Source organism: Magnolia sinica, chromosome 2 (assembly GCF_029962835.1).
Source record: "Magnolia sinica isolate HGM2019 chromosome 2, MsV1, whole genome shotgun sequence".
Lineage (NCBI taxonomy): Eukaryota > Viridiplantae > Streptophyta > Magnoliopsida > Magnoliales > Magnoliaceae > Magnolia > Magnolia sinica.
Window position 1 is genome coordinate 126,684,580 of NC_080574.1, and position 25,567 is coordinate 126,710,146.

Genomic DNA, 25,567 nt, shown 5'->3' on the forward strand with positions numbered 1-25,567 from the left:
CTATAATTTCAACGGTCCGGATTGCCATGCATTATTCCATGTGTGATGACACTACCAACTCAAAGACTGGTGCTATCAAGCAAGATGTACATCAGCCGAGTGCAGGCTGTGATGCGACTTGCCCCACCAATACTTTTATATGTTTTAGGCATTTCTTAGCATCGTTGGTGTAGATGGGAAATGGAACTATAAGGTCGAGCTGTGTGGGTCCCACCGTGCATGTGTGTCCAACATCAACACCGTGTATTTGATGGGTCCCCTTTTAAGTTATGGGATATCCCAAAAATCAACCATATACGGACCTCAGGTGGGCCATACCATCTAAAACCATGTGAAGACATGCCTAAATCATATAAAAGCACCTGGTGAGGGTCACCTAGTTTTGGATGCCGCTGAAACTTGGTCTGATCCATCATCCAAGTGGGACACACGCAATGGATGAGTTGGATTTGTCAACCACATCTTGGTGGGCCCAATAAATGATTATGAATGTTTTAATGGGAGGGTAACCCCTCTCAACTGTTGTATGTGGTGTGGCCCACCCAAGTCATGGATTGACTTGATTTTTAAGCCCGTGGTCCATCATGGAATGGTGCATCTGACTGATGGGTTAGATCCGTAGATGTTTGACACATCACGGTGGGGCCCACACAGCTCGACCTCATAGTACCATTTCCATATATTATATATATATATATATATATATATATATATATATATATATATATATATATATATATATATAATGATCGAATATTAATTAAATGTAAATAGTTGTGTAACTTTTCTATTTATTTATTTTGCCTCATGGTGTTTTGCTATTATGGGGTGGCCCACAGACTGAAAAACAAATTTACTGGATGATCTTAACTGCTCTATTCCAGACCTTATATTTGGGTTACTGACCATTTGATGGCAAACCATTGGATGGCTAGATCATCCTGTCAGTGTTATTTTTGGGCCATGCTCCATCAACTGGGGCTTGCAATTTGGACGATGTGGATGGGCCTGATCTTTATCTCAGTGTTATTTATCGTGTGTGACAATGGACCCGAAAGATTTAAAGGCATCTGTGGATTGATGAATTGCTGACCAATGGTTCGACCAGATTAGTTGTGGGTTCATCTTTAAATGAAAGGACTTGAATTCTCGGAGGGAAAAAAAAGTTGGGTACATCTTGGGAGCACCTGAACTTATACTCCACAAGTGGACCGCATGGAAAGGGTAGCTTGTGGTTGGCTGAGAAATAGGAAGATCCTCTGCATTAGACTGGTGTACTTGGGTTTTCCAGTTCTGAAAAGTGGGGCCCATGATATTGATCTTTTCTGTACTGCTGTGGATGGATCATTACCCAATACTCTCCGAAATCCTATCCTCAAATGCAGGCTCTTTTTAAGTTGAATGTGACCCTTGATTTATTTATGTAAGAAACGGTCCCCCAATTGAGATGATTCTTAAGGTATATAGGTTATCCATGGGGGTTCGCAGCAGACCAATGGTCTGGATGATCCATGGGCCCCACTTATCATACTAAGAGCCCGAGTATACTGTGCAAAGCCCTGGTGCTCCCATCAGAGTAGAGCTGGGCATCGAGTCATGTCGGACCAAGTTAGGGCTGACCTGGCTCGATCAGGTTTTGAAATATGCTTGACCTGAACTTGACCCAACTCGGTACCGAGTCTAGCATGCCTGACCCAATCCAAGTCTGGTATGCCCTGCATTGATTTGGACCAAGTTCGAACCGGTCAACAGTACCAAGTCAAGTCGAGTTGGCACCGAGTTGGATTGGGAGATGAGGGAGGGAGAGAGGGAGTGGAGAGGAGAGGGGAGAGAGAGGAGGAGGAGGGCGGCTGCCGGACTTTGAAGAGGAGGATGAGGAAGGGAGAGAGGAAGAGGAGGAGGATGATGAGGGAGGGAGAGAAAGCGTTTGGGTTCGGATCGAGATTAAGTGTGGCGGGTAGGGCTAAAGATACTTAGAAACTCGGATACACACACACACACACACACACACACACACACAAAAATCCAAGTCGAGTCTAACTGGATCAAGTTTCAAGTCGAGTTACTGGGTAACTAACGCAAGGATGAACGTGATAAGGTTGATCACTGTCTTCCTCAAAGATAACTACTCTGAATCCATGGAGCTTCTCTGGACTCCTCATAGAGACTTCTTGAATCCACGGAGAAAGAAAGCAAGAATGATAGAAATAAATTCTAATAAATTCATAATTTGATAGATTGATCAAATAAATGAGTCTACAACCCTTTAAATAGGGATATCAGGACTTGGAATAAGTTTAGGAATTAAAACTAGAACTTAAACTCTCTAAAATTCATAACTTACTATTAATGGTAAATTTTTATTTATAGTAAGTGTCCTATGTGGCTTAACCCTGTTATTTTTCTAATTTTTTAACACACTTTTTATGTTAAACACAACTCCTAAAGCCCAATAGATGTAACCATACTAAAACTTAATAAAAATAGCAAAAATGAAAATAAACATGAAATTTGACCGATATGATAGAATCTCACACATTCAGTTGATTGGCTAAAGTAGCTCTTCCTGGTTTGGACTGACTCACTCGTTCTGTTTGGATCAAGTCGACAAGTCGAGCTACGTGAGTCAGTCGAGTCGTCCCATGCCCCGCTCCACGTAGAAGTGACCAATGAGGTTTAGGAATCTTTCCAGGCTGAGCCATCTCTTTCTCACGTGGGATTACGACACGCTTCCAATCCCCCAAAAACATTGATACTTTATGAGAGTACGAACATATATACAAATGCGCACATCCATTTTACATGTTCCAGCATAGACATTAGTCAAGCCATGTAGAATTTTATATCCGTCCAAAATGGGGTCCAGATCATGAAGATCACCTTATGTGAAAAGCAGGCTGATCCACTTATCAGGTGGGGCACTGTTGAAATCAATACACAACCGATGGTGTAACTTAAAGTACAGGTGCGGCCCACCCAATGAATGGATTGTGCTGATTTTCATGTTACATTATTATCTTCATGGGCAATCAACAATTTCATGGATTGGTTTCCCTGGGCGTGTGCAAACCACCCAAAAGGTGTCGCCTATTGAGGATCATTTGACTCAAGAAACAAAAAAAATGTGCGATCCCAGCCATCTGATCAGTGGCCATCAGATGGATGGTTAAAAAGAAAAGAATTCTATTGACCAAAATCAGAGATTAAAACTCATTTGAGATTGCTTTTAGCAATTGCATAATTGGAATTCTACAAAATTATTTATTGATAATTGCATATGTGAAAAAGTGCATGTCCGGGGTGGGTGTGTGTGTGTGTGTATAGGGAAAAGGTATTATGCGCTCAACCTCACGATAAGCTCCCGTGAGGTCGAGCTATGTGGGCCCCACAGTGCATGTTTGATAAGCTAATGGAAGAAACCTAACTTTCCCACAAAAGTTTCAACGAGAATTGATGCGTGAGAAGTTCATATTTTATAAATATGTATAAGAAAAATAAATTTTTCATGAAGATTTCAATGGTGAGATCTAAATCCTCAAGTGTCTTTTCTGATATGACCCTCTATAAGTCTTGGATCCACCTTTATTTTGTGTCATACTTTAACATGATACTACAAAACAAATGAAGAGAGTTATTGTCACAAAGTCCGCATGGTAAGACCTAAATAAGGTGATAGGAAAGCTTAGTACGCCAGCTTTGCCAACTTGAATTTGAGATTTGCTTTGTAATATGGTACACAGATATGGTTGAAAGTCAGGCAGGTTGGGCCGGGTTGGTGCTCAACCCTAGCCCAACTCAAGGTTCCTATACCTCAACCCAAACCCAATCCAACCCAACCTAACCTCGGGTTGGAAATTCTTGACCCAAGTGCCACCAAAGTGGGCTCGGCCAGGTTGATCAGGTTGGTTGGGTGGATACATGCTAATATTTTCATTATTACATTCGTCTATTATATTTCAATACACAACTTATTTTTTGTACTTATGATTTAATTAATTATATATGTAGTTATTTATCATAAAGAACTTCATTTATTATTATTATTTTTAAACAAACTAACTAAAATATAAGACAACTACTCCTTAAAAAGTCGTGTTGTGTAACATGTAATCCATTTGGGAGAGAGAAATTCGGCATATCTTGGTAGCTTGTGTCATCGCAAATGGTGTGGACCAATGAGATCCGACGAGACTGGAATTTCATGTGCCTTCAATATAGACAATCCACACTCAATTATAATTTATTAGTAATTTATATATGTTGATCGGGTTCAGGTTGGGTCGGGCAACCCGAGACCTCAACCCAAGCCCAACCCCAACCCAAGTTTTATCAAGTTGGTGTTTATATAGCCCAAGCTGGAGACCAAACCCTATACATCCTACCCGAGCCCAACCCAATGTCGGGTCGGTTGCGGGTCAGTCGGGTTGAACCCGCCCGACTTTCAGCCCTATACATAGATATGAGATCCAATCCATCTATTAGATAATCACCACTATATTAATGATGCCCTAGCCCAAGAATTAAGATCCACTGGTCAGGTGTTCCACGTCTTGCAAAAAAAAAAATGTATAGACCTCAGATACTTGGCCCAAAATTTCTAATCCTCCACCTATTTTCAGTTTTGAGACCCGTCTTCTGAGTTGACCAAATTAATTTTAGGAAAAAACATGGTTGGACCATGATTTTGATCTTAGATCTATGTGTCATGGTGATACATTTTGACGGTGCACCGCTTGACACCCATGTGCAGTTAGCAAATCTTCCAACTGGAGAGATCTTTCTTTCGATGAGTGCTTTTTGGCAAGTATGCAAAAGCTAAACAACTTTATGAAATGGGGTCTAATAAGTTTAGAAAATCAATTTTTAAAAAAATTGATCAATCAAATAAAAAAAAAATCTTTCAAAAATAAATTGATTAATCAAGTGACTAACCAAACATACAGAAATGGTAGACTAAGAGATGATACCCTCGTTCCAACACTTAGGTTTTGGTATTGATTCCCTAATAGCGTGTGGTGTGAGGCTAAAAACATTTAGATAACTCAGTATTATTATTTTTTTTTCTTGAATTTTGTCCATATATTCCCTAGTGGAGTGTGGTGTGGTGTATATGTTATATTTGTGCCATCCATCCATTTCCATATTATTATAGAGCTTGATCCCAAAATGGAGGGTTAAGCTCAAGTGGACCACAACACAGGGTCCTTGCTCTTACTCTAGTGGTAGGCTCTTAGGAGTTTCAACACCTGGTTGAGGGTTCAAGTACCCATAGGTGGTGAAATCCCACTACGTGTGAGTGTGTGGTGGTGTGTGCGCGTGTTTTAAATAATAATAATAATAATAAAGTAGACCACACCACAGAAAGTGGTGGGACAAAGATGCCCACTTTTGAAACCTTCCTAGAGTCCACCATGATATTTGTTTGCCATCTAACCCATAGGTGGGTTTTAGTAAATAAGTTAATAGTGGCGAGTTTTTTATCCAGAGCCGATGAGCAGGCGGGCATGTGGAAAATTTCCTTCAAAATATCCCTTTGTTCATCTATTTTGGAAAGAAAACATGCGTATTACTGTGGACATGCATGTCGGCGTACCACAAAAATGGACGGAACAGAAGTCCTGTATTTTGTCAGTATTTGTTTGTCTAATTAGAAATAATGTCATGTAATGTTTCTATTTTATGAGTAGATTTAGTGGTCATCAATCATGCAATTAGATATCATCAGTGCTAGTTATGATTTATTGGATATTTCAATTTGAACGGTTTGGATTAAGGTGCATACTTGGCAACCATACAGTGGCATGGGTATGGGAGGATACTCGGTATTACCCAGGTAACATCCACACCCTGGTTGGTGTACTATTACCCTTACTGTGGGCCCCACCTTAATGATGTGTTATATATCCACTCCGTCCATCCGTTTTTCCAGCCCATTTTAGGAGTTAGTTCTAAGAATTAAACAGATCCAAATCTCAGGTGGACTACACCATAGGAAACAGTGGTGATTGAACACCCATCATAAAAAAAAACTTCCTAAGGCCCAACGTATGAACATCCGTAAATTTTATTTTCCATCCAACCCGTTTATAAGGTCAATCAGACCTGTATGAAGGGAAAATAAAAATATCAACTTGGTCCAAAACTTTTATGACCTACAAAAGCTTTTAACGGTCATTAACCACTTTTTCCAGTGGTGTGTTCTACCGGAGATTTGGAACTGTTTAATTTTTGAGATAACGTCCTAAAATTATCTGAAAAAATGGACGGCCAGCGTGGATACACATCCACTCATCAATGTGGGCCCCACACGGTAAGGGCACCTAATCTGCTCCCCAGGGAAATGGGATACTCGTACTCAGCTGCTGCGTACGAATAACTGATTTCTTGTTTCTGGTAGACGGTAGTGGCGGGGAAAGCCCAACAAGGTCAGGGCGGGCCCACTCCTACCAGAAAGAAAGACGCTAGATGGGACCCAAACGTTCCTCGTGGCATTCATAGAATGGGGTAGCGTGGATAAGGCACGAGGCCCTGGGATTTCCTGTCTGGATTCTCTCATGACATGGCTCTCTCTTTCTCTTTCTCGGCCAGCGCACCACATTTATGGAAGTGCAACGTCGGATTGCATTGCCTGCCTCCAATAATCAATGTAAGTCTCCTTCTCCCTCCATCTCCCTCTCCCTCTCCATCTCCCTCTCTGTCTCTCTCTCTCTCACGCACACCATTTGTTTGCTTTTTTGTCGTTGTGACAGAGGCTCGGACATTGTCTTCCTGTTTAGCTCCATTTTTTTTCATGCTTTCAGTAGCTTGCAAGTTACTGAGCTTGCATGTGAGTACACACACACACACACACACACACACACACACACACACACACACGAGCATGATGGATCATACTCATTGGCACATCCACTATATACATATATGTACGTGATGTTAACCTCTTGTTCGAATTGTTGGGTCCCACCATGGAAGTTGCATGGTTGGTAAATTGATCTGGTAGGAAGATTTTAGCCATTGAATGGTGGCTATTGGATGCGCGGTTGGAAGAGAAGGTGCTTAATGGGCTAAATTCAACTTGTGAATTGAATGGTTAGGGTCCACTGATGAGTGTGATTTTCGAGCCATGCTGCATCATAGTACTAATTAGTTGTTAGGATGGGTTTGGCTTAGAGTGGAATGGGGCCAAACAAGATTTGTGTAGCCTGCCCCAATTAGTTGGGATAAGGCTTAGATGATGATGCTGATGATTATTTGGGTTAAGGTTTGGTCTGGATACTCCTGTGTAGAAGTGTTGAGGTCATTTCTAATCAATATTTTTCGTTGTACTTGAGAAAGTTAAAGGAGGTAACTACCTTTTAGCACTAAATTAGGAGATGATGTATGCTACTTTAGTGGGTTAGTGTTGTTTTCCACCAAAATTGGAGACTCCCCTTCTAAGAGAGGTGATAAATATGGGTGGTGCTGTGGTGTGTGGGTGTAGAATTGAATATGGTATATATCCCCATCATCATCACCATCATTATCTAAGCCTTAACCCAACTAATTAGGGTCAACTACATTAATCATGTTCCGCCATTCCCTAGATCAAAAGTATGGGATACATATGCATCAAGGGGATTTCAAAAATGCCATTGTCGGGGCTTCCATGAGGAGTTTGGCTCCTTGGAGTGAGGTATTATCATAAATGATATTATTAAGATATGCTACTCCTTTAAGAGTCTCCTTTAGCCATGTCTTGGCCAAAAAGCTAACTCCTTCGCCAAAATTCCAACAAAGGAAGGCATCTCCTAGAATATCATATCTAATATTGGGTCTTCTTAACCATTGCCTTATGGATTTTAGTATCTTTTGCTCCTCTTACGAAGATTTTTGTTATCTATAACCTTTCAAAAAATATTTTTTATTCATAAAAAATGCAATGTATACCATTCTTATCAGTAACAAAGTCTTTTCTTTTTTCTTTTTTTCTTTTTGTTTTTTGTTTTAAAAGGTTAACAATTACAAAAAGCTTAACAAGAGGAGTAAAAGATACAAAAATCGATTAAGGCAATTGCTAGGAAGACACGATATGACAGGCTATTCTAGGAGATGCCTTCCTTTGCTGGAATATTGGCAATGGAGTTAGCTTCTCTAGAATATGGCTAAAGAAAGAGCATAATTTAATAATATCATTTATAATAGAACCCCACCTCCAAGAGGCTGAACTCCTCCCAGAAATCCCTGCAATAACATTTTTTTTTTTTTTAATCCTTTTCAACTATGAGGGAGCCCAATAAACTTTCAAAGAAAAAGGGCACTCCCACTTTGCCATCAATTCTGCATCATGAGCATCACAGAAGGCTGAAGGCCCAAAAATACAATGTAATTTCACCTTAATGATTACATATTACACCTACAATTTTGGATAATACATGATTCCCCAAAGAACTCCCATTGGCGTTCAACTTCCACCAGCCCAAAGGAGGGGAAGCCTAGGGGACCAAATTTCTGGGGACAACCTCAATTAGGTTGTCCATGGGTTGGGTTCGGTTAAGATCCTAAAGTACACTTACCACAGCTGATTGGGTTTGTCTCCTTTTGGGTCTAGGTCTCGTTTTTGAAGTCCTGGATGTAACCTAGATCTGATCGTGTTCGGGTACCCATCAGGTCTTTGGACCTTGGTTTCGAGCTAGGTTTAGGTTGGGTCCCAGTTAAATAAGCGCATTTACATGGTCAAGTGCACACAATGGATGTTTTAGATTGCACAAGCTTATGCCACTTTGACATATCCGTGGTATATAAATGGGCTCTCTAACATGTGTATGGCTACACAAACCTTGTTTAGTTGGTGGAATAATTAATACATATTTAATATGTGTTATGTGTATATAAAAATTAACTGCACCTGATTTTAACCGGGTTCAAGATGTTGGATTCAACTCAAATCCAATTAGACCCGTTTTTAACAGGGTCCAAAATGGTGGACTTGTAACCGACCCCAATTCTTAAATGGACCCAAAATTGGACCTGAATCCATTAAAATCGGGTTTGAGTCCATCAGGTAAGTGCAGGTCCAAGTACCTGTTGACAGCCTTACCTCTGAACCCTGAATAACCGCGCCCTAGCATCTTTGCAAATTGGAGAATCTCATTTCTTTAACTCTTTAGTTGGAATAGCCGAACTTGACAGGAGAAATTTAACGTTCTCAGCTAACTTTAGAGAGGTCTTGGATATGACATTGAAAATTCTTCCATTTCTTTCTTTCAAAATGCTCCATAAAATTTTCCAAGGAAGCAACTCCATAACATTATACCTCGAAGCAGTATGGTATGCATTTACCTACATATGTCATCATCATCTTAGCCTTTCTTGCATCAAACACACTTATTGTTCGATAGAAAGATAAATGATAGAATTCTACTACTGCTTCCTTTCTAAATACCCACAAAAACTGTCAAATGAAGTGACCTCCATAATATTCTACCTCGAGACATGGAAATAGTATGGCGTGCATATACATATGCATATGATCATCATCATCGCCTGTTCCTTTTCACACATGCGTGCACATACTCACATTGATCAATCAATTGATAGGTGGGTGTAGGTAGATAGATAGGGATGCGCCGTGAATTGGTTAAGTGCCTGCAAAAGGACGGTTCATGGACCCACCTATGGTAGACCATCGGCTAAGGGACACACTGTAGATTACCTAAGGGTCTGCAAAATGGACGGACCATTTTGCATACTATTATTCAAATGGCTTTGATCATTTGATCATTGTTGATAGTCTCCTCAAAGAAATCCATGGTGCATCTCCTAGTAAATGGTTTGTGGGCCTTGCTGTGGATGCTAGTGCGGTCAATGGACCCTATTGCCGTAACGGATTTGTCCTATTGAACCTGCTAGTGATGGTGATGGTGTCTATCTTCCCTACTTTCATCATCCCAGTGGTCCTAGAGGACCAGTTGAAGCATATGATGGACTCTCAAGTCAAAACAAAGGAAAGTAAAAAATAATAATAATAATAATAATAAAGAAGAAGGGAAAAAGCTTCGCCCAAAAAGATCTAATACCACATTAACGCATGATATTAGCTAGAGAAATAGGAGGGGTGAAATGAAAGATAAAGAATGATGGATGCATTATCCCTCTTGCAATCATTTATTTATAATAGATGGTTACAAGAATGACCTAGGAGCGCAGCCCCCCCCCACCTTCTTCCCAACCCAAAAGGTGAAACCTTTTCCTATCATCCATCCTCTGCCACAAAAACGTTTCCTCTTAGATGTTCCAACCTAGCTAGAATTGACTTCATACATGTAAAGGAGACATGAAGTATGGAGGTAAATTTGATAGTGACGCCTTGATGAGGGTAAGACAACCTCCAAGAGGTGTTTGGCTGGCTTATAATGCATAAAGGAAGCCCATGGTAAGTAGAAGGGAGGGGATCCCACTCGACAACCAAAAATACCTGCCATCTTCTCAATTTCCTCCTTGGACAAATGCACACCAAACATCTTGCTCTTGGTAATGTTGACTTTCAAGCCCGGCGATGATTCAAAGCATAAGATGATCATTCTTAACTTATTCACCACATCCTAGCCTGCTTCACAAAAGAGAATTATAAGATGGAAGATTGGAAGGCTCACCTTGCAGACCTCGAAGCCGCGAATGAGCCCAAGCTCCTAGCCTTTCACTAATATCCTGCCCAAGGCCTTGGCCACCACCACAAATAGAAACAGTGAGAGAGGATCACCTTGCCGAATTTCTCTTGTTGGCTTAAAGAAGCCTTTAGGAGATCTGTTGATCAAGACTGAGAACCTAGCTGAGCTGGCACACTCCTTCATCCAACCTCTCCATTTTTTACCACAATCTAAATGCCCTAACAAATAATATAGGAAATTCCACTTAATGTGGTCAAAAGCCTTCTCGATGTCCAGCTTGCAACTTATGGGCAATTAGAGCGCTATCCTAGATTTGTCCTCCAATGATAAAACACACTCTGGCTTCTTAAGATGACACTAGCCAAGACAGACTGAAAACCGGTGGCTAAAGTTTTCGTGAGGATTTTGTGCAACCCCCCAATAAGATTGATCAGCTTGAAGTATTTTAAGCTATCCACCCCCGTCACCTTCGAGGTGGTGGCAATGAAGGAATCCCCTATTGTTGACGACAAACGGCCTCTCATGTGAAACTCAGTCATGAAACCCATAACGCCACTTTTCACTCCCTCCCAGAATTCGTTAAAAAATGTTGTGGGGAAGCAATCGGGATCTGGTGCCTTCTCTGTCTCCAAAGGCACCACTGCGGCCTTGACCTCCTCCTCCGAGAATAGACTCCCACTCCTCATCAAATAGGAGAGAGCTATAGAAGTTGACCACCGAGTCACAAATTTGTTTTTTTACTTTCCTTGATCCTCCTTCCCTCCACCACAATGCTACCAAACTTGTTGCTAATGGCCCGCGCACTCACGAGTCACGATACTATGAAAGAACTTTGTATTTGTCCCCCTCCTTAAGCCAAGTGGTCCTCAAACATTGCCTCCACTTAATATCTTCCTCATTAATGCGATTTTCATAGTCTTGGGGAGGAAGAAACTTGGGAACGGATTCCTACCTATTGTGGTTTCCATTTCTGTGCTGCCCCAAATCCCCTGAAATTGGGGAACTAGTCACAATGTCGCGCTATTTCCAAACAGGCCCTTAAATTATATGATCGGAAAGCTGATTCTGAACATATCACCATGTTCAGTTGTGCAGTTTTGGTTATGGGTTATAGGAGCTGGACTTCACTTTAGATGCCAAATGGTATGTTTAAGTATGGCTACAGCCTAAAAACACATAAAAAAACATCACGTTATTCAGAGATTGATTGCTTCAGATAGATGGTTAATAATTGCTGCAACCATTTTACTCGATTGTTCTTTCAGGTACATTATGTCTACAGTTCCTATGTGCTCAAACATCTTCTCTAAAGACCATGTTCTTACTATCACAAAATTGATTAGACATAATGAGAGAGGTATTGCAGATGGTAACGTCTCCACTGGAGATGTGTTTAGGTGCTTTTCTTCATCTATTGCTGGAGATGTAGGAAGGAGATGGCATGTCATGCGTCACACTGGTGAATTATGTGCGAAAGCAAAGATGGGTGAAGGAGCCGATGTTTTTTGCACAGTCCAGAACAGAAGGCCTATAACATTTCATGCCGGTATCGAAGAACCTGTTGCACACAGGGTTTATAGTAGAGAGGGCCCAGAAAAATCTTATTCGAAAAATGTTTTACAAAGAGATAAATCTTGCGGGGAATCCTATGGATCAAATACAAGTACTAACGAGAGGCAACTGAAGGCATTGGATTCTTACTTTAGCAAGCTTCATAATGAAATGAGTGGGCCACCAAGTATGCCAAAAAATGAAGAGTATCAGATGGACCCCTCGTCTACACAGTTGCTGGATAAAATGATAAAATCAGTTGACGGAAGTAATCAATTGAAAACAAAGAAGGGAATTGGCTCCCTAGATGATTATTTTGACAAGCTTAACATGGGTAAGCACTTTACTACAGTGGAATTCGCGCCTAATTTTTAGCACTTTATTGTAGCAATTTTAAAGTCTTTGGCTATGACTACTGAAACATATGGTTTACGACCATTGAAGTTTCCTATACATGCGGATGTGATTAATGTTTTCGTGTTCTGTTGTAAAAGTTATTGGTCTTTGAGTCTTTGTTCTGTTATATAAGTATTTGGTCTTTGAGTCTCCGACAGAATTGAATGACTGCTCAAAAAGAAAAAGAAAAAGAAATAGTAAGGTTTATGTCAGCTTGGTTAGTGTATGCAACATGATGCTGGTAAGAATTTCAGTACCGATTATATTGCACCCCAGCTTCAACAGAGGGTTTCTTTTCACCTTTCCTGCACTCTCATGCACACATGAGTCCATGGGTATGTATGTATGCATCATACGATGAAGATATGTGTATGTGTATGTGTACATGCAAAGCAATGTTGTCAAAATCATTACCATGTTGCAAATTCTAATTGGGGTTGACTCGTATCAAATCATGAATTGTATCATAAATCACAACATTTTCTTATTTTCTTAAAAAGTAATTAAAAAAATCAGAAAAATATAAATAAATCAGAAAAAAACAAAAACTCATTAATAATCCATTTTCCATCAATATGCACCAAGAAAAGTAATATATTTATCACAAATTGGCATATGGTAACATATCGTGATAATGATGAAGGATTCTTGTCATTCCTTCTTTCTTTCTCTCTCTCTTTTTTTTTTTTTTCAAGAAATTTACCTTAAGAACATGCAAGAACCTTTAATATTTTATGTTCTACCTTTCTTGAGTGTAGAATCACATTGGAAAAGTGGCATTCGATTATGTTGAGTGATGAAAAAAAAATTTGATTCTTTATTTTGAGTTTTTGAATATCACAATCCCCAACTCTCCTCTCTCCACCTCTCAAAAGAAAAAAGAAAGAAAGAAGTTAATTTTTAGTGGGGGAGGGGTAGAGAGCCTTTGCATGTTTTAAAAGCAAACAAGTAGAAGACAAGAAAAATGCATCATCATCATCACCATCATCTAAGCCTTATACCAATTAATTGGTGGAGAAGAAAAGAAAATGTATACAAATGTAACAAAGAAAACCAAAAAGGAAAAAGTGATTTTTATGTATTTGGGCCCCATATATGCAGTCTACAATTATCGTACGATTATTGCAGATTTGCAATTTGGGGCTGCGATTTATATCGGTATGTATATAATAAGATTCAAATCATAAATCATATGATTTTACAACTGTAATGCAGAGTAAGTGAATGGGAGGTATTATTGGTAGTTGGCATGTGCTTTGGAAAGGCTGGAGACATCAAAGTCCTGCTTATTCTAGCCAAGAGGCTGTTGAGCAGAAGATCCTGCACCATTGTTTAGCTGGTCCCAGTAGTATTGGATATGTCACTGCTAAGGGCAGCATGTGGGTGACTTGACGAGAGGATGTAAGGGATGGCGCTCAAACAAGACAATAATCCATAGTGGTAAGGTCCATGTACTCCAGTAGTTTGACATGTATTGTATGGGCATTGACATTCAGAAGAAACTTGCATCAGTGGATCGAGGAGCTATTTAGAATGTTTACATTGCTAGTAGGGATTTATATAAGACTGTCTATTAAAGAAAAGCATTACTGGATAGTACAATCAAATGGGAGGTTCTCTGTGTCCTTGTTCATGGATGCTTTCAGGGAGAGGGAGCTGAAAAGTCTGGGGTGGTGCTCGGTGGCGTGGAAGGGCAAAGTCCCTCTTAAGGTTTAAATGTTTTTTCCTGCTTGGCCTGTTGTAACAGGATTCGTATGCTGGATAATCTTGAGAGGAGAGGCTTCCATTGCCAAACAGATGTATAACATACTGTGAAGATGAGGAAAGCATAACATATTTGTTTATTTTCTGTCCTGTGGTTTGCAGCCTATGGGGATGGTTTTAGCCAAGTTTGGAGTTCATTGGGTTTAGCCACAGTGGACACACGAGTTGCTTCCTGTGTGGAGATCGACAGCATAGGGTCAGACGAGGAGGATCATGGAAGTCACCGGCCAAAGCTCTGATTTTGAGTCCTTGGATGGAATGGAATTCGCATATCTTTGTAGGGCCTTCTAGACCTGTACGTGCTATTTTCGTTGCTATTTTGGCCTGGGCTTAGGCATAAGTCTTTCTTTGGCTTCTAGGATTCATGGAGAGTGGACAATTTGGAAGGCGTGATGTTGCTGGGTTGGCGTCCTCTGAAGTTTGTCAAGGTGTGGGAATCGCTGACAGTGTTCATATTCAAGCTCAATTTTGACGGATCATCTCTTGGCAATCCCATGTGTCTAGATATGGCAGCATCATTGGCTACCATAGAGGCAAGGTGCACCTATGTTTCTCAAGACTAGCAAGGGTTAGAATGTCGAATTTTTCCAAAGAAGTTATTCCCGCTTTATTTGTGGCCTTATGTGAATATGCTAGACAAAGCTATACTCCTCTGCTTTAGTAATGCAGGGGCATTTCACACCGGGCTCGAGTGGGGTAGCCCGTAGGATGTGGGGACACACTCGGGGTGGGCGGCCCATGTGATTTGGGATCCACGAGCCCACGAGGGGGGTTCGGCCGAGGTCCTAACCTATGAGATGTGGGGTCTGGGCTATGAGATAAAGGGATTAATTCATCATACTCTAACAGTTCGAGCTTTTAGAGCAAGTGGTTAATTGTCCTGCATCAAATTGGTATTAGAGCGGGAGGTCTCGTGTTCGAGACTCCTCACCGGGGGTGATTAATGCAGGGGCATTTCACACCGGGCTCGAGTGGGGTAACCCATGGGATACGGGGACACACTCGGGGTGGGTGACCTATGTGATTTGGGGCCCACGGGAGAGGTCTTGTGTTTGAGACTCCTCACCGGGGGTGATTAATATAGGGGCATTTCACACCGGGCTCGAGTGGGGTAGCCCGTGGGATGCAGGGACACACTCGGGGTGGGCGACCCATGTGATTTGGGGTCCACGAGCCCACGAGGGGAGTTCAGCCTAGGTCCTAACCCATGAGATGTTGGGCCTGAACTATGAGATAAAGGGATTAATTCGTCATACTCTAGTAGTTTGAGATTTTAGAGCAAATGGTTAATTGTCTTGCATCATTCAGTCTCGTTTAATCTTGTTAAGCAGGAAGCAAATGGTGTTGTGGATAAGTTTGCAAAAGAGGGAGTTTTCAAGTTGAGTTAGCAATCGTGAATGTTATGCTATGGTTGCCTATCTTTTGCCATTTGGATGTTTCTGTAAATTTGTTCTTTTCTTTGTTTAATAAAGGAGATCCATCCATCAAAGAAAAAAAATAAAAAAAGAGTGCAAGCATTAGCTTAGCACTTTGCTTCACACTCACACTCTGGATTATACATATTACAAGCAAGGTTTTGAATAATGGTATTGGCGGGTGTACCAACTTGGCCCCAAAACAATATGATATGGGGTGTATTGGGTCCATCTTAGATTAATTTCTTTTGGCATAAAAACTCTTGAAAAAATATTGGGAAAATAGGAAAAATTTTAAAACATCAGAATGTCTCTTTTTGTGTGTTTGCCGCAGGCATACATGTGTTTATCATGTATTCAATGTGTATCAAACCATTCTTTGATAAGAATGTTGTCTGTTAACTTGACGGTTGAAAGTCAACCAAATAGGTCCTAATCAAACACAAATCAAGCATGCTTTAGTGGATTAGCGCCCATTAGATATGAATACAACAAAAGGAAGATGAAAAGCAAGAACAAGGTGATGGTTCACCCTTCTTCTGATATTTCCCAAAATGTTTCATTCTGCTTTGATTTGTCAAATCCAACTTAAATGTTGTGTTTTGATCCTCAAAATAGGCCCAGATCTAGTCTAAAATGAGTTTTTACTCTTCCTTTGTGGTTTAAAATGAAGAAAGTGAAAAAAAAGAGAGAGAGAAAATTGAAAATAAAATTTTCAAACTGAGGCCTTTATGGTTATATATTGGTCGTAGCAGTTTCGTATCACTTCCAATATCATAACTGATATTTAAGAGCAAGATTACAAGATACTAGTTATTAAGGTCGTGTGTGGATTGGGTGTAAACCATGGAAAACTAATAAAAGCAAAATGAATTACTTTAATGTGACATTTCCTCTATTCAAGAAACATAAAAAGAGAAGGAAATTTAATTACTTTCCTTAAAAAGTGATTAGAACCTTTTCTTCAAAAGTCAATTGGTGAGGAAAGAGGTTCCCTTTGATATGACGTTTTAAATGATAAAATTAGTAGGAAAAAAAAAAAGGTTTTCCTTTCAAAATTGCAACCCAAACACTGAAAAATGTAAAAGAAGAGCATTTTCCGAGACAGATCCTGTAGCAAAACAAACAGGTGTAAAGGGTTTCGTTCCCTAGCAATTATGTCACTTTTTGTATTGCTCATGTCATGTCTTCCTTTCCCTTCTTTTGTTTTCCCCCAATCCAAACACGACCTAAAAGAACTCTGAATTGAAGGAATGAGTAGAAGCATAAGAGAAGCATTGGCCTTTTCAAATTAAGTGGATAGGAAACTGATCTCCTCAGCAATCACCTTAACCAGGGCAATTGCAAAACTAGGAAGAGAGATGAGATGAAGAATGGCCATTCTCTCATCTTAAACTCAATTAAGATGGTCATGTCATAATGCATGGTAAACACAGAACACATAATGAATCAATGATACCATGCATTTTTCGTAATATGAATTTATAATCATTATTTAAATGACTTAAAAGGTTCAGTACAAAATGCAAGTGTAGTAAAAATGGAAGTAATCCATCCCCAAATTAACAAGGGAAACTAACCTGTGCTAGTATCAAATAAAAAATAATATTTTTAGTACTTGGGAACCAGATTAATTGCTACAAAACTTGTAATGTCTGTGCTGAACTTTGTTTTCTATGTTTTCATTTCTGAATCGGATTATGCAAACCATATCGAATTGGATGAGACATTTTTGCAGCCATTAAAAACAGCATTTGCTAAATCAATTGTTTATTTCCTTGAGTTAGAAATTCTTTTGGAAGTTATTCCTTGTAAAAATGTTGTACCTTCTAGTGTTTTCTTCTCCATTTCAGGAGTACACCCACCAAAGAAAAAGCTATCTAGTTTTGATGAAAAAACCACAGACAGTAATGAAAAAAGTGCACCACCCTCCATAAGCGGAGAACGTCATAAGAGAAGTGAAGAAAGGATCAATGAATTGAACAGTTACATGCTGTTAGAAAGCAAGAATGATGAGAATGGTCTATCGGCATATGGTGATGAGAATTTTCAAGACCTTCAACATGATGATGAAGCCTCTGATCTTTATATGATGTAAGTGTTTCTATTGTTCCCTGTGTTGCTACTGCTCATTTAATGGTTTTACAATGTTTGCTTGATGTTCAGTCCTGCGGTAAGAGCACCAGATTGAAGTATTGAAAAATTAGTATCATATCTTTTTCTGGAGATTTTGGTGCATTTGTGTTGCATTCTGCTTAGAGGACATAGATGCACATATTCAGTTGCTAAACCCAGATACCCCCACGCATGCGAATGTGGGACGTGTGTGAGATTCAAGCTGTTCATCAGGTTTGTCATCTCCAAAATTGTTCCCTGGCTTCAAAACCAGGCTAATCTGCTCATCATGTTGGTTCTGGATCACTGGTTATCCTCCTTGGCCATCCATTTTTCAAAGAAAAATGTGCTCCCACCTGATAAGCAGATCGGCGTGATTCTGGGGCTGGGAAACATGAGCGATAGGGCCTACCTGATGAGCAGATTAGATCTAGTACACCTTTGCCTTGTTGGCATGTGTAGGATGAGTTTGGGGGACTGACAATGGACATCTGCTGGATTAGTTCCTCTTGATTATTCTATCGAGAAGAAAATCCTAGACATTAATTTTGAACTTCAACATCATCATCATTATCATCATCTAAGCCTTATCTGAACTAATTGGGTTGAACTACACAAATCCTGTTCCACCATTCCACTCTATCAGACCATATCCTCAGTTAAACCATAGGCCATCAAATCGCTTCTTACTACTTCCACCACATCTTTTTGGGGCTATCCTCTTGCTGTTTCAGAGCCTTCAACTTGAACCAACTCCTAAGCAGTGCAGTTCCTGATCTCCATTGCACATGGCCAAACCATCTAAGCCTTCTTTCCCTCACGTCATTAGCTATTGGTGCTACTTTTAATTTCCCTTGAATGCATTCACATGATCATATCTAATTTCTATCATTTCAAAACAAATCCTAATTTGAACTTCAACTCAATAAAAAGTCAGCTGAGCTGTTCCTCATCACAATATTTTGTTCTGAATTAGACTATTATACTGCTTGATCACTTTTTAAATCTTACAAAATTATCAGCTGGCATTCTTCCAATATGATTATGTGCATTTCCTTTCATGCAGCATCAATTTCACGCAGTGCTCTTTCTTTTAGCTTTCTTAGTTGCATTCTGCTATTGATCAACACCCACCCCCCCCCCCCCCCAAATAATTAAAAAAAAAAAGTTGTATTCTGCTACTCAGTGGCTAACACTTGCCCTTTTTTCTTTTAATCTGGAATGCAGAAGCATTCTTGCTTCCATAAACATTGCTGTCTTCTTATTTGAGATAGCAAGTCCAATAGGGAACTCTGATGTGGAGCGCTTGTCCCTTCCTTTAATGTATGGCGCAAAGATAAATGAATTGATTCTGGGTGGTGAGTGGTGGAGGCTAGTAACACCAATGTTCCTGGTATGATATTGATATTTGGTTTATATTCGTGTTTCAATAGTTGTTTCTGAGATTTTATATCATATCATTTCAAATGGCGGGATCAATCATGAGAACTATGTTTTTTCCCAGTCCATAGAAATTACCTTGAGTCTTTATAGGTTTATGATGCATCTGATTATTTTGAGATTGCATTTATGTTTTATGCATGGTAGGTATGTTCTAATTGTGGCCTCTGCCTAATTGTATGATGAGTTGGGAGAACTTTTCAGTCATCTTGTTTGAAAGTTGAAAAGGCTGAACCCAATTGTCACCATCGTCATCATGGTAGCCTTGTCATAGCTATCAGGGTCAGCTTTTTGCATCGTCTTTCAATAAACATTCCTATCTAAAGCCATACCTTTTGTAAGTGCAAATTCATACCTTCTGTAAGTGAAAAACAATTATATTTCATTGCTCGGTGTGAACTCGGGTCACCTAGATGAAAGCTAGGTATCCTAACCTGACTAGAAGAAAGCTGGTTGAAATCAATGGGAAACAATAGTTGTAACAAAAAAGAAAAGAAAAAGGGGAAATTACAGTCAAAACACATATTTATTGCATAACTACAGTTATCCACCCGTATATCATCTAATTACAGTTATAACCTAAAAATGTTATGATACTTTCTTTTATACGCTTGGTGAAAGAGTCAATAAAGAAAATACATTAGATCTAACGACAAAATTGCCGTAACTTATTATAGGTGAATCTAACGTGCAAATCAGTGGTATCCAGATGGGTCATTCATTGGTGGGCCCACCTTTAACACATTCTAGCCAGCTTGGTCCATTCATTACGTGGACCACATCTGTACAATAAAAACCAGTTAAAAAGAAAAGCACCTAGAGTATATATTCAAAATACACGCAATGCGTTTGATGAGTGGATCATCCTGATTTTAGGCCAGCACACATTCGCAGCAGGCGGACATACCTGATGAATTCCCAAATCTCACACACAAGTTAGAGAATTCTTCCCAGCAGTCCTACTATAGATGTGCCATAGTCCAAACAATCATACTCATTTATTGGGGTTTTCTCATTGTGTATGCACCAATGGCCATGTTCTAGGGCTTGTAGCTGATTATTGTATGTTTGCAAGATACCAATCAAATGGAGATTCTAATGCAGGGGCACACTCAGGGTAGGCAGCCCATGTGATGCTGGTGGCTCGTGTGAGGTGGAACCCATGTGATTTGGGGCCCACAAGGGAGTTCGTCCGAGTAGGCGGTTCGTGTGAGGCGGAACCCATGTGATTTGAGGCCCACAAGAGGGATTCGTCCAAGTACCTAACCCATGGGATGTGGGGCCTAGGCAATGAGATAAAGGGATTGATTCGCCACACTCTATTAGTTTGAGCTTTTAGAACAAGTGGTTAGTTGGCCTGCATCAAAGTAGTATCAGAGTAGGAGGTCTTGTGTTCGAGACTCCTCACCGGGGGTGATTAATGCAGGGGGCATTTTCACACTAGACTCGAGTGGGGTGGCCAATGGAATTCAAGGGCACACTCCCGTGTGAGGCAGGTGGCTTGTGTGAGGTGGAACCCGTGTGATTTGGGGCCATAGTTTGAATGGTCTATGTAGATGTAATCATAGATAACCAGGTGTACGGTGGATATGCAGACAGTTTTTTATCCTCCAACGTCCAAAGATAAATGGAGATATTATTGGATGCACCATATGATTTAGGTTTGGTAAACATGCCTGTGTGTATGGCCCAACCCACTAGCCCATGTAGTGGCAAGCTGGCATCCATGTGCAAGGTCAGCCTGCCCATCAGATGCAGATCAGGTTCCCCGGCCCAAAACACAGGCCATTTGCTAATCAAATTGGTCACAGTGTCTGAAACATATGCAGCCAAAATAAATTTGTTTAGCCATCCATTGGCCACATTAGCTGTGCTTGTTTTAGCTGTCCATTTGTTTCATACATCACAGCCACATGATTGAGGGGACAGTAGGTGATCACCTCAGGAAACCATGCAAAAATTGCATTGAAACAACATACTTATCAGCTTCTCCTCTCTTTCATCTCTCCTGATACCTCTCTTCAGCAACTTATGAAATGTAGAAAAGCTAAAAAAAAACTAACTGAAGTGATAATGTACTTTTAAGTAAAAAAATTACTTTATAACTAATCATAAAGCCTCGAAGCCTTTCTCATTCCTCTTCATTATGGACTCTAAAGTTCCTCGACATCATTTTCTGCCTATGAATTGACTAGGGTGGAATGCCTGTTTCACGAATCATGACCAAAAGCACATCTTTTCTGTGGAATGTGTTTCACAAGTCATGGTTACATCTAGAAATTTTCAATTCCAGACTCAATGAAACTGCCCAGTTTTATTTATTTGTTATTTTTTTTTTCTCAACTGGCTATATCATAGTTTATCTTGTACTTCCCCTGAAAAGACTTAGTTTGTGCAGCACTCCGGATTTCTACATGTTGCTCTAGGTTGCTGGGTGCTTCTTACATTTGGGCCTCAAGTTTGCAGAGGATACGGTTCATTCACCTTTTTCTTGATATATATATTGGGAGGGATTTCGGGCAACTTGTCAAGCTTTGTTCACACTCCAGAGGCAACTGTTGGTGGGACAGTAAGGCACATTGCTCGAACATTTATTGACACACTATGGTGTTACTGTATTAATGTCACAAGCAGAGGTGATCATGACCCTGCTAGGGCTACCCGCTGGAGTAGGATTCTGAATCTTACCATCCCCATATGTACCAATATAGGACACACATGTGAAACCTGGGTTGTTCATCAGGTGGTCCACACATGATATGTACGATTGGCCCCAAAACCAGGTTGGTCTGATTGTCAGGTGGGCAGTATCTCTGGCATTTGACATTGTTCATTTTTCTAACGATCCATTTTTCTTGGTACATGGCCCACCTGATGGCCAAATTAGCCTGATTATCAGTCCCCAGTGCATACAGAGTGAGGCCTGCTTCATGAATGACCCAGCTCTTGTACACACCGCATTGCCATGTGCGAGCAGAGTAGGATTCAAAATCAGGCGGGTCACACATGTATCTATAGTGCGGAATGTCAGTCATTTTAATACCAATCCATTTTCCTCTGTACATGGACCACCTGATCACAATATTGGCCTAATTATCAGGTCCCTGCACATCCATGGTGAATCCTGCCTCACGAACAAGACAGATATTGCACAGACTCCACATTGGCATGTGTAGGGTAGGATTCAAAATCCTACTATTGCAAGTAGTTGTTCCGTTTCTCGGTGATCATATACGCATGGGGAACATCCATATTTTTATCCTTAAACTAGTAAAATGTACACATGCTGCACATGGAAGCGTTTTCATTTGTAAATCTTTTTCAGTATAATCAATATTAGATTGTTCCATTTTCTTGGCCAATGGTTGGATGGTAACAGTCATCCAATCAAAGTGATTCGTAAATCTTTCATTTTACTGTTTTATGCCTTTATTGAGTTCAGCTAATTCAGATGCATATGCAGGGTCCAGTCTTTGCCATACTCGGAGCTTGGTTCATCTACCAAATTCAAAACAAAGAGATGATTCCGAAAGAGGAGATGGAGAGTATGTTTCAGAAGGCAGTGATCATCACTGTTTTGACCTTTATATTGAGTAATTTCGAGCGAATAGATGACTGGTGAGTCCTCCATTTGTTACATATTAATTTTCTGCATGTATTTTACCAGAGAAAGGGGGGGTTCAAAGACATACACTTATCTTGCAAACTCTGGCCCACCTGACCAGTGGATCAACCTGATTCTTAAGCTAGGGCATCAATATGGTGGTGCCGTTCTTGGACCTATCATGCTATGCTAGCACGTATGTCATGTACATAAGCTTTACTGTACATGCCTGTGGGCTTAACAAAGCTCATTGGTTAATATGAAGGGTAATATTATATGATGCTTGATGAAGAAAAGCAGCTTCTTTTTGCTCGACCCAGCAATGGTAGAGATCTGCCCTACCTTTGTGTAATAGAAGACACTCATCCGATGGGCTTCATTACTTGATGGAACATGCTCCAATATCTCCTTTCTGGGCTATCCTAGCCATCTGATTGGTGACTCAAAAATGGACGATTACAGCTGATTGTCATGTTTGAAGACGCTCCATCTAGCGGTTGGCCAGATCCAACAGGGGAGGTTTATGGATATCTTCAATCAACGGGGCACACCATCCAAATGATTTGGATCCACCAAAAAGTGGTCTCCGGCATGTGCAATTTGTTTGGCTGAGCAAGTGCTCAATTGAACATTGTATGCTTCCTCTAATGCTAAAATGGTTTCTTCTCTCAAACTCATCACCCATGTTGCAGGACCCATCTGGGGGCAGCTTGTGCAGGTCTTGTTTATGGATTCCTCACATGCCCAGCACTGCAACTGGATGATGCATCTTCGAAGAATGGTCAGGAAGATGGAATCGCACTCATAAGACGACAGGCCGATCCTTGTAAGTCACTTTTTACATTTGTCATCTTCATTCTCATTTTGAGTTCCTTATTTTTCTTTTTTGGAACATTGGAGGTGAACAGCTTTGTATAGGGAAGAGGAGTGTATAGATAATAGGAGGTATGATCCGGGACGAATTCTTCATTCCTTACTACAGTATGAATTTTGGTGGGGCTGAAGGTCTATCTTTGATCGAAAAGACCATTGGGTTGTAGGAATCAGCCATAGACTGCACAAGACCCAAAAGTAGCTAAGATTAGATAAACAACATACAATTAAGGGCATGCAAAATGGATGGCTAGAGTAAACGTAATCTTACTGTCCATTTTGCTGGCCCTTACTTGGATGGCTGCAATCATCCGATCAGAGTGATGTTGGGGTCATGTTGAATCCATGATGGCCCACTCCTATCCAATGGTTCAACCTGATCATAGCTAGACCGCACATGAAAATTTGTGCATCAATAGGGTATAAACAATTCGTACTGGATCAGGCTCTAGATTGTATATCAGAGTTTAACTTAGTTTTGTTTATAAAAGTACGGTGAATACTGAATTGGAATTGTAAATATTCTCCTTCCAGTACTAATCGCCTTCAAGAAGTGAGCCATCATTGTTGGATCATTCCAGTGCTCGTTTCCCATTATTCTCATAGCAATATCTGTTGAGCATAGAGCATCGGTCATCGTTTTTGCTAACCATCCATTTTTTTCTCACATACGCGTGGCCACCTGATGAGTGAACCATCCTGAACTTTTCGGGGCAGGTCACATCAACAGTAGGTCCCACCTGACAAATGGCCCAGATCTGTGAAACATGTGCCAACCCATATACGTGAATCGCCTGTTCAATCTCTCTTGCAAAATGACCTTGTTCTCTTTGGTTTTCATGAGAGCCATGAATTCTCAAACATGATTTTATAACAGACTACCAAAGAGGAAGTTCACATTTTGAAGTAGATGAAAGAAAGGATGCTGTTATATCCTATTAATAGCTGTAGAACAGAAAGAGTTGGACAATCTCAATCTTGATGAAGAAGAGATTGAGATGGTCAGTCATTTTTCTTTGACCCAGCAAGTGTACAAATGCGAGCCTTCCTTTGGGTGGCAGTTCATCTTGTGGGCCCTATTGTGGAAGGGCCATTTTCCAAAGATTTCCTCACAGGATGACAGGATGGATTTTAATACTTCGCAATGGATGGTACTGCTTAGTGAACTTTGGGTCTTTTGCAAGTGTTTACTAACCATCCATTTGAAAGTCAGTCAGACTTTTAGGATCATCTTATCGGGGGGCATTCAATGTATAGCCCATCCTGTGATGAAGCCTGCTATATGAACCGTCTGGATCATCAGTTGGGCTCATTTTTATGTTTTCCGGGCCAAGAAGATAATGCCATTTTAATCGGTGAGCATCATGCAGTACCTCATTTGTCCACCACATAGAGAGCGAAGATCTGTTGGAAGAAGGAAGAAAGTTTCATAGCTAGACTTTATCTTTATTCAAAATGTTAAGGTGATTGCCGCTGAGGAGAGATTTAAGGGGTGATTTGCAGCACGTGTACTAGATCTGGCCATTCACCAAGTGGGTCCATCATGAACAAACCCCAGTAACAAAAAATAAAAATAAAAAATCAAGCCAGTGCACTAATCAGGTGGACCACATTAGGTCAGAAATGGAAGGTTAGAAACACCGACTGACCTGTCTGGTTTTTAGACATGTGCATGCTCGCAATGGGCCCCACATACTGAATGGACCTGATCTCTGGCCCGCATGTATATCACATTGTCAATGTGCCATCAACTCTCATCATGT

At 40.4% G+C, this 25,567-nt stretch overlaps 1 protein-coding gene across 2 annotated transcripts; it reads left to right on the forward strand.

The window, feature by feature from the left end:
• The first annotated feature begins 6,492 nt into the window (after window positions 1-6,492).
• Window positions 6,493-24,379, forward strand: LOC131237577 (RHOMBOID-like protein 9, chloroplastic). Of its 2 annotated transcripts, XM_058235416.1 has the most exons (7): window positions 6,495-6,646; window positions 11,912-12,531; window positions 17,626-17,866; window positions 19,115-19,280; window positions 21,726-21,896; window positions 22,791-22,945; window positions 23,624-24,379. In XM_058235416.1, coding segments are annotated over exons 1-7 (1,581 nt in total). In that variant the 5' UTR covers window positions 6,495-6,644; the 3' UTR covers window positions 23,850-24,379. The 2 variants fall into 2 exon arrangements, with proteins under 2 accessions (XP_058091400.1, XP_058091399.1); XM_058235417.1 differs by lacking the exon at window positions 23,624-24,379 and having other exon boundaries at window positions 6,493-6,646; window positions 21,726-21,901; window positions 22,791-22,930.
• Window positions 24,380-25,567: the final 1,188 nt, after the last annotated feature.

Coding starts and splice junctions, on each gene's coding strand:
- LOC131237577 (XM_058235416.1), top strand. Junction 17,867..19,114: donor GCCTCTGATCTTTATATGAT/GTAAGTGTTTCT, acceptor TCTGGAATGCAG/AAGCATTCTTGCTTCCATAA. Junction 19,281..21,725: donor TAGTAACACCAATGTTCCTG/GTATGATATTGA, acceptor TAGTTTGTGCAG/CACTCCGGATTTCTACATGT.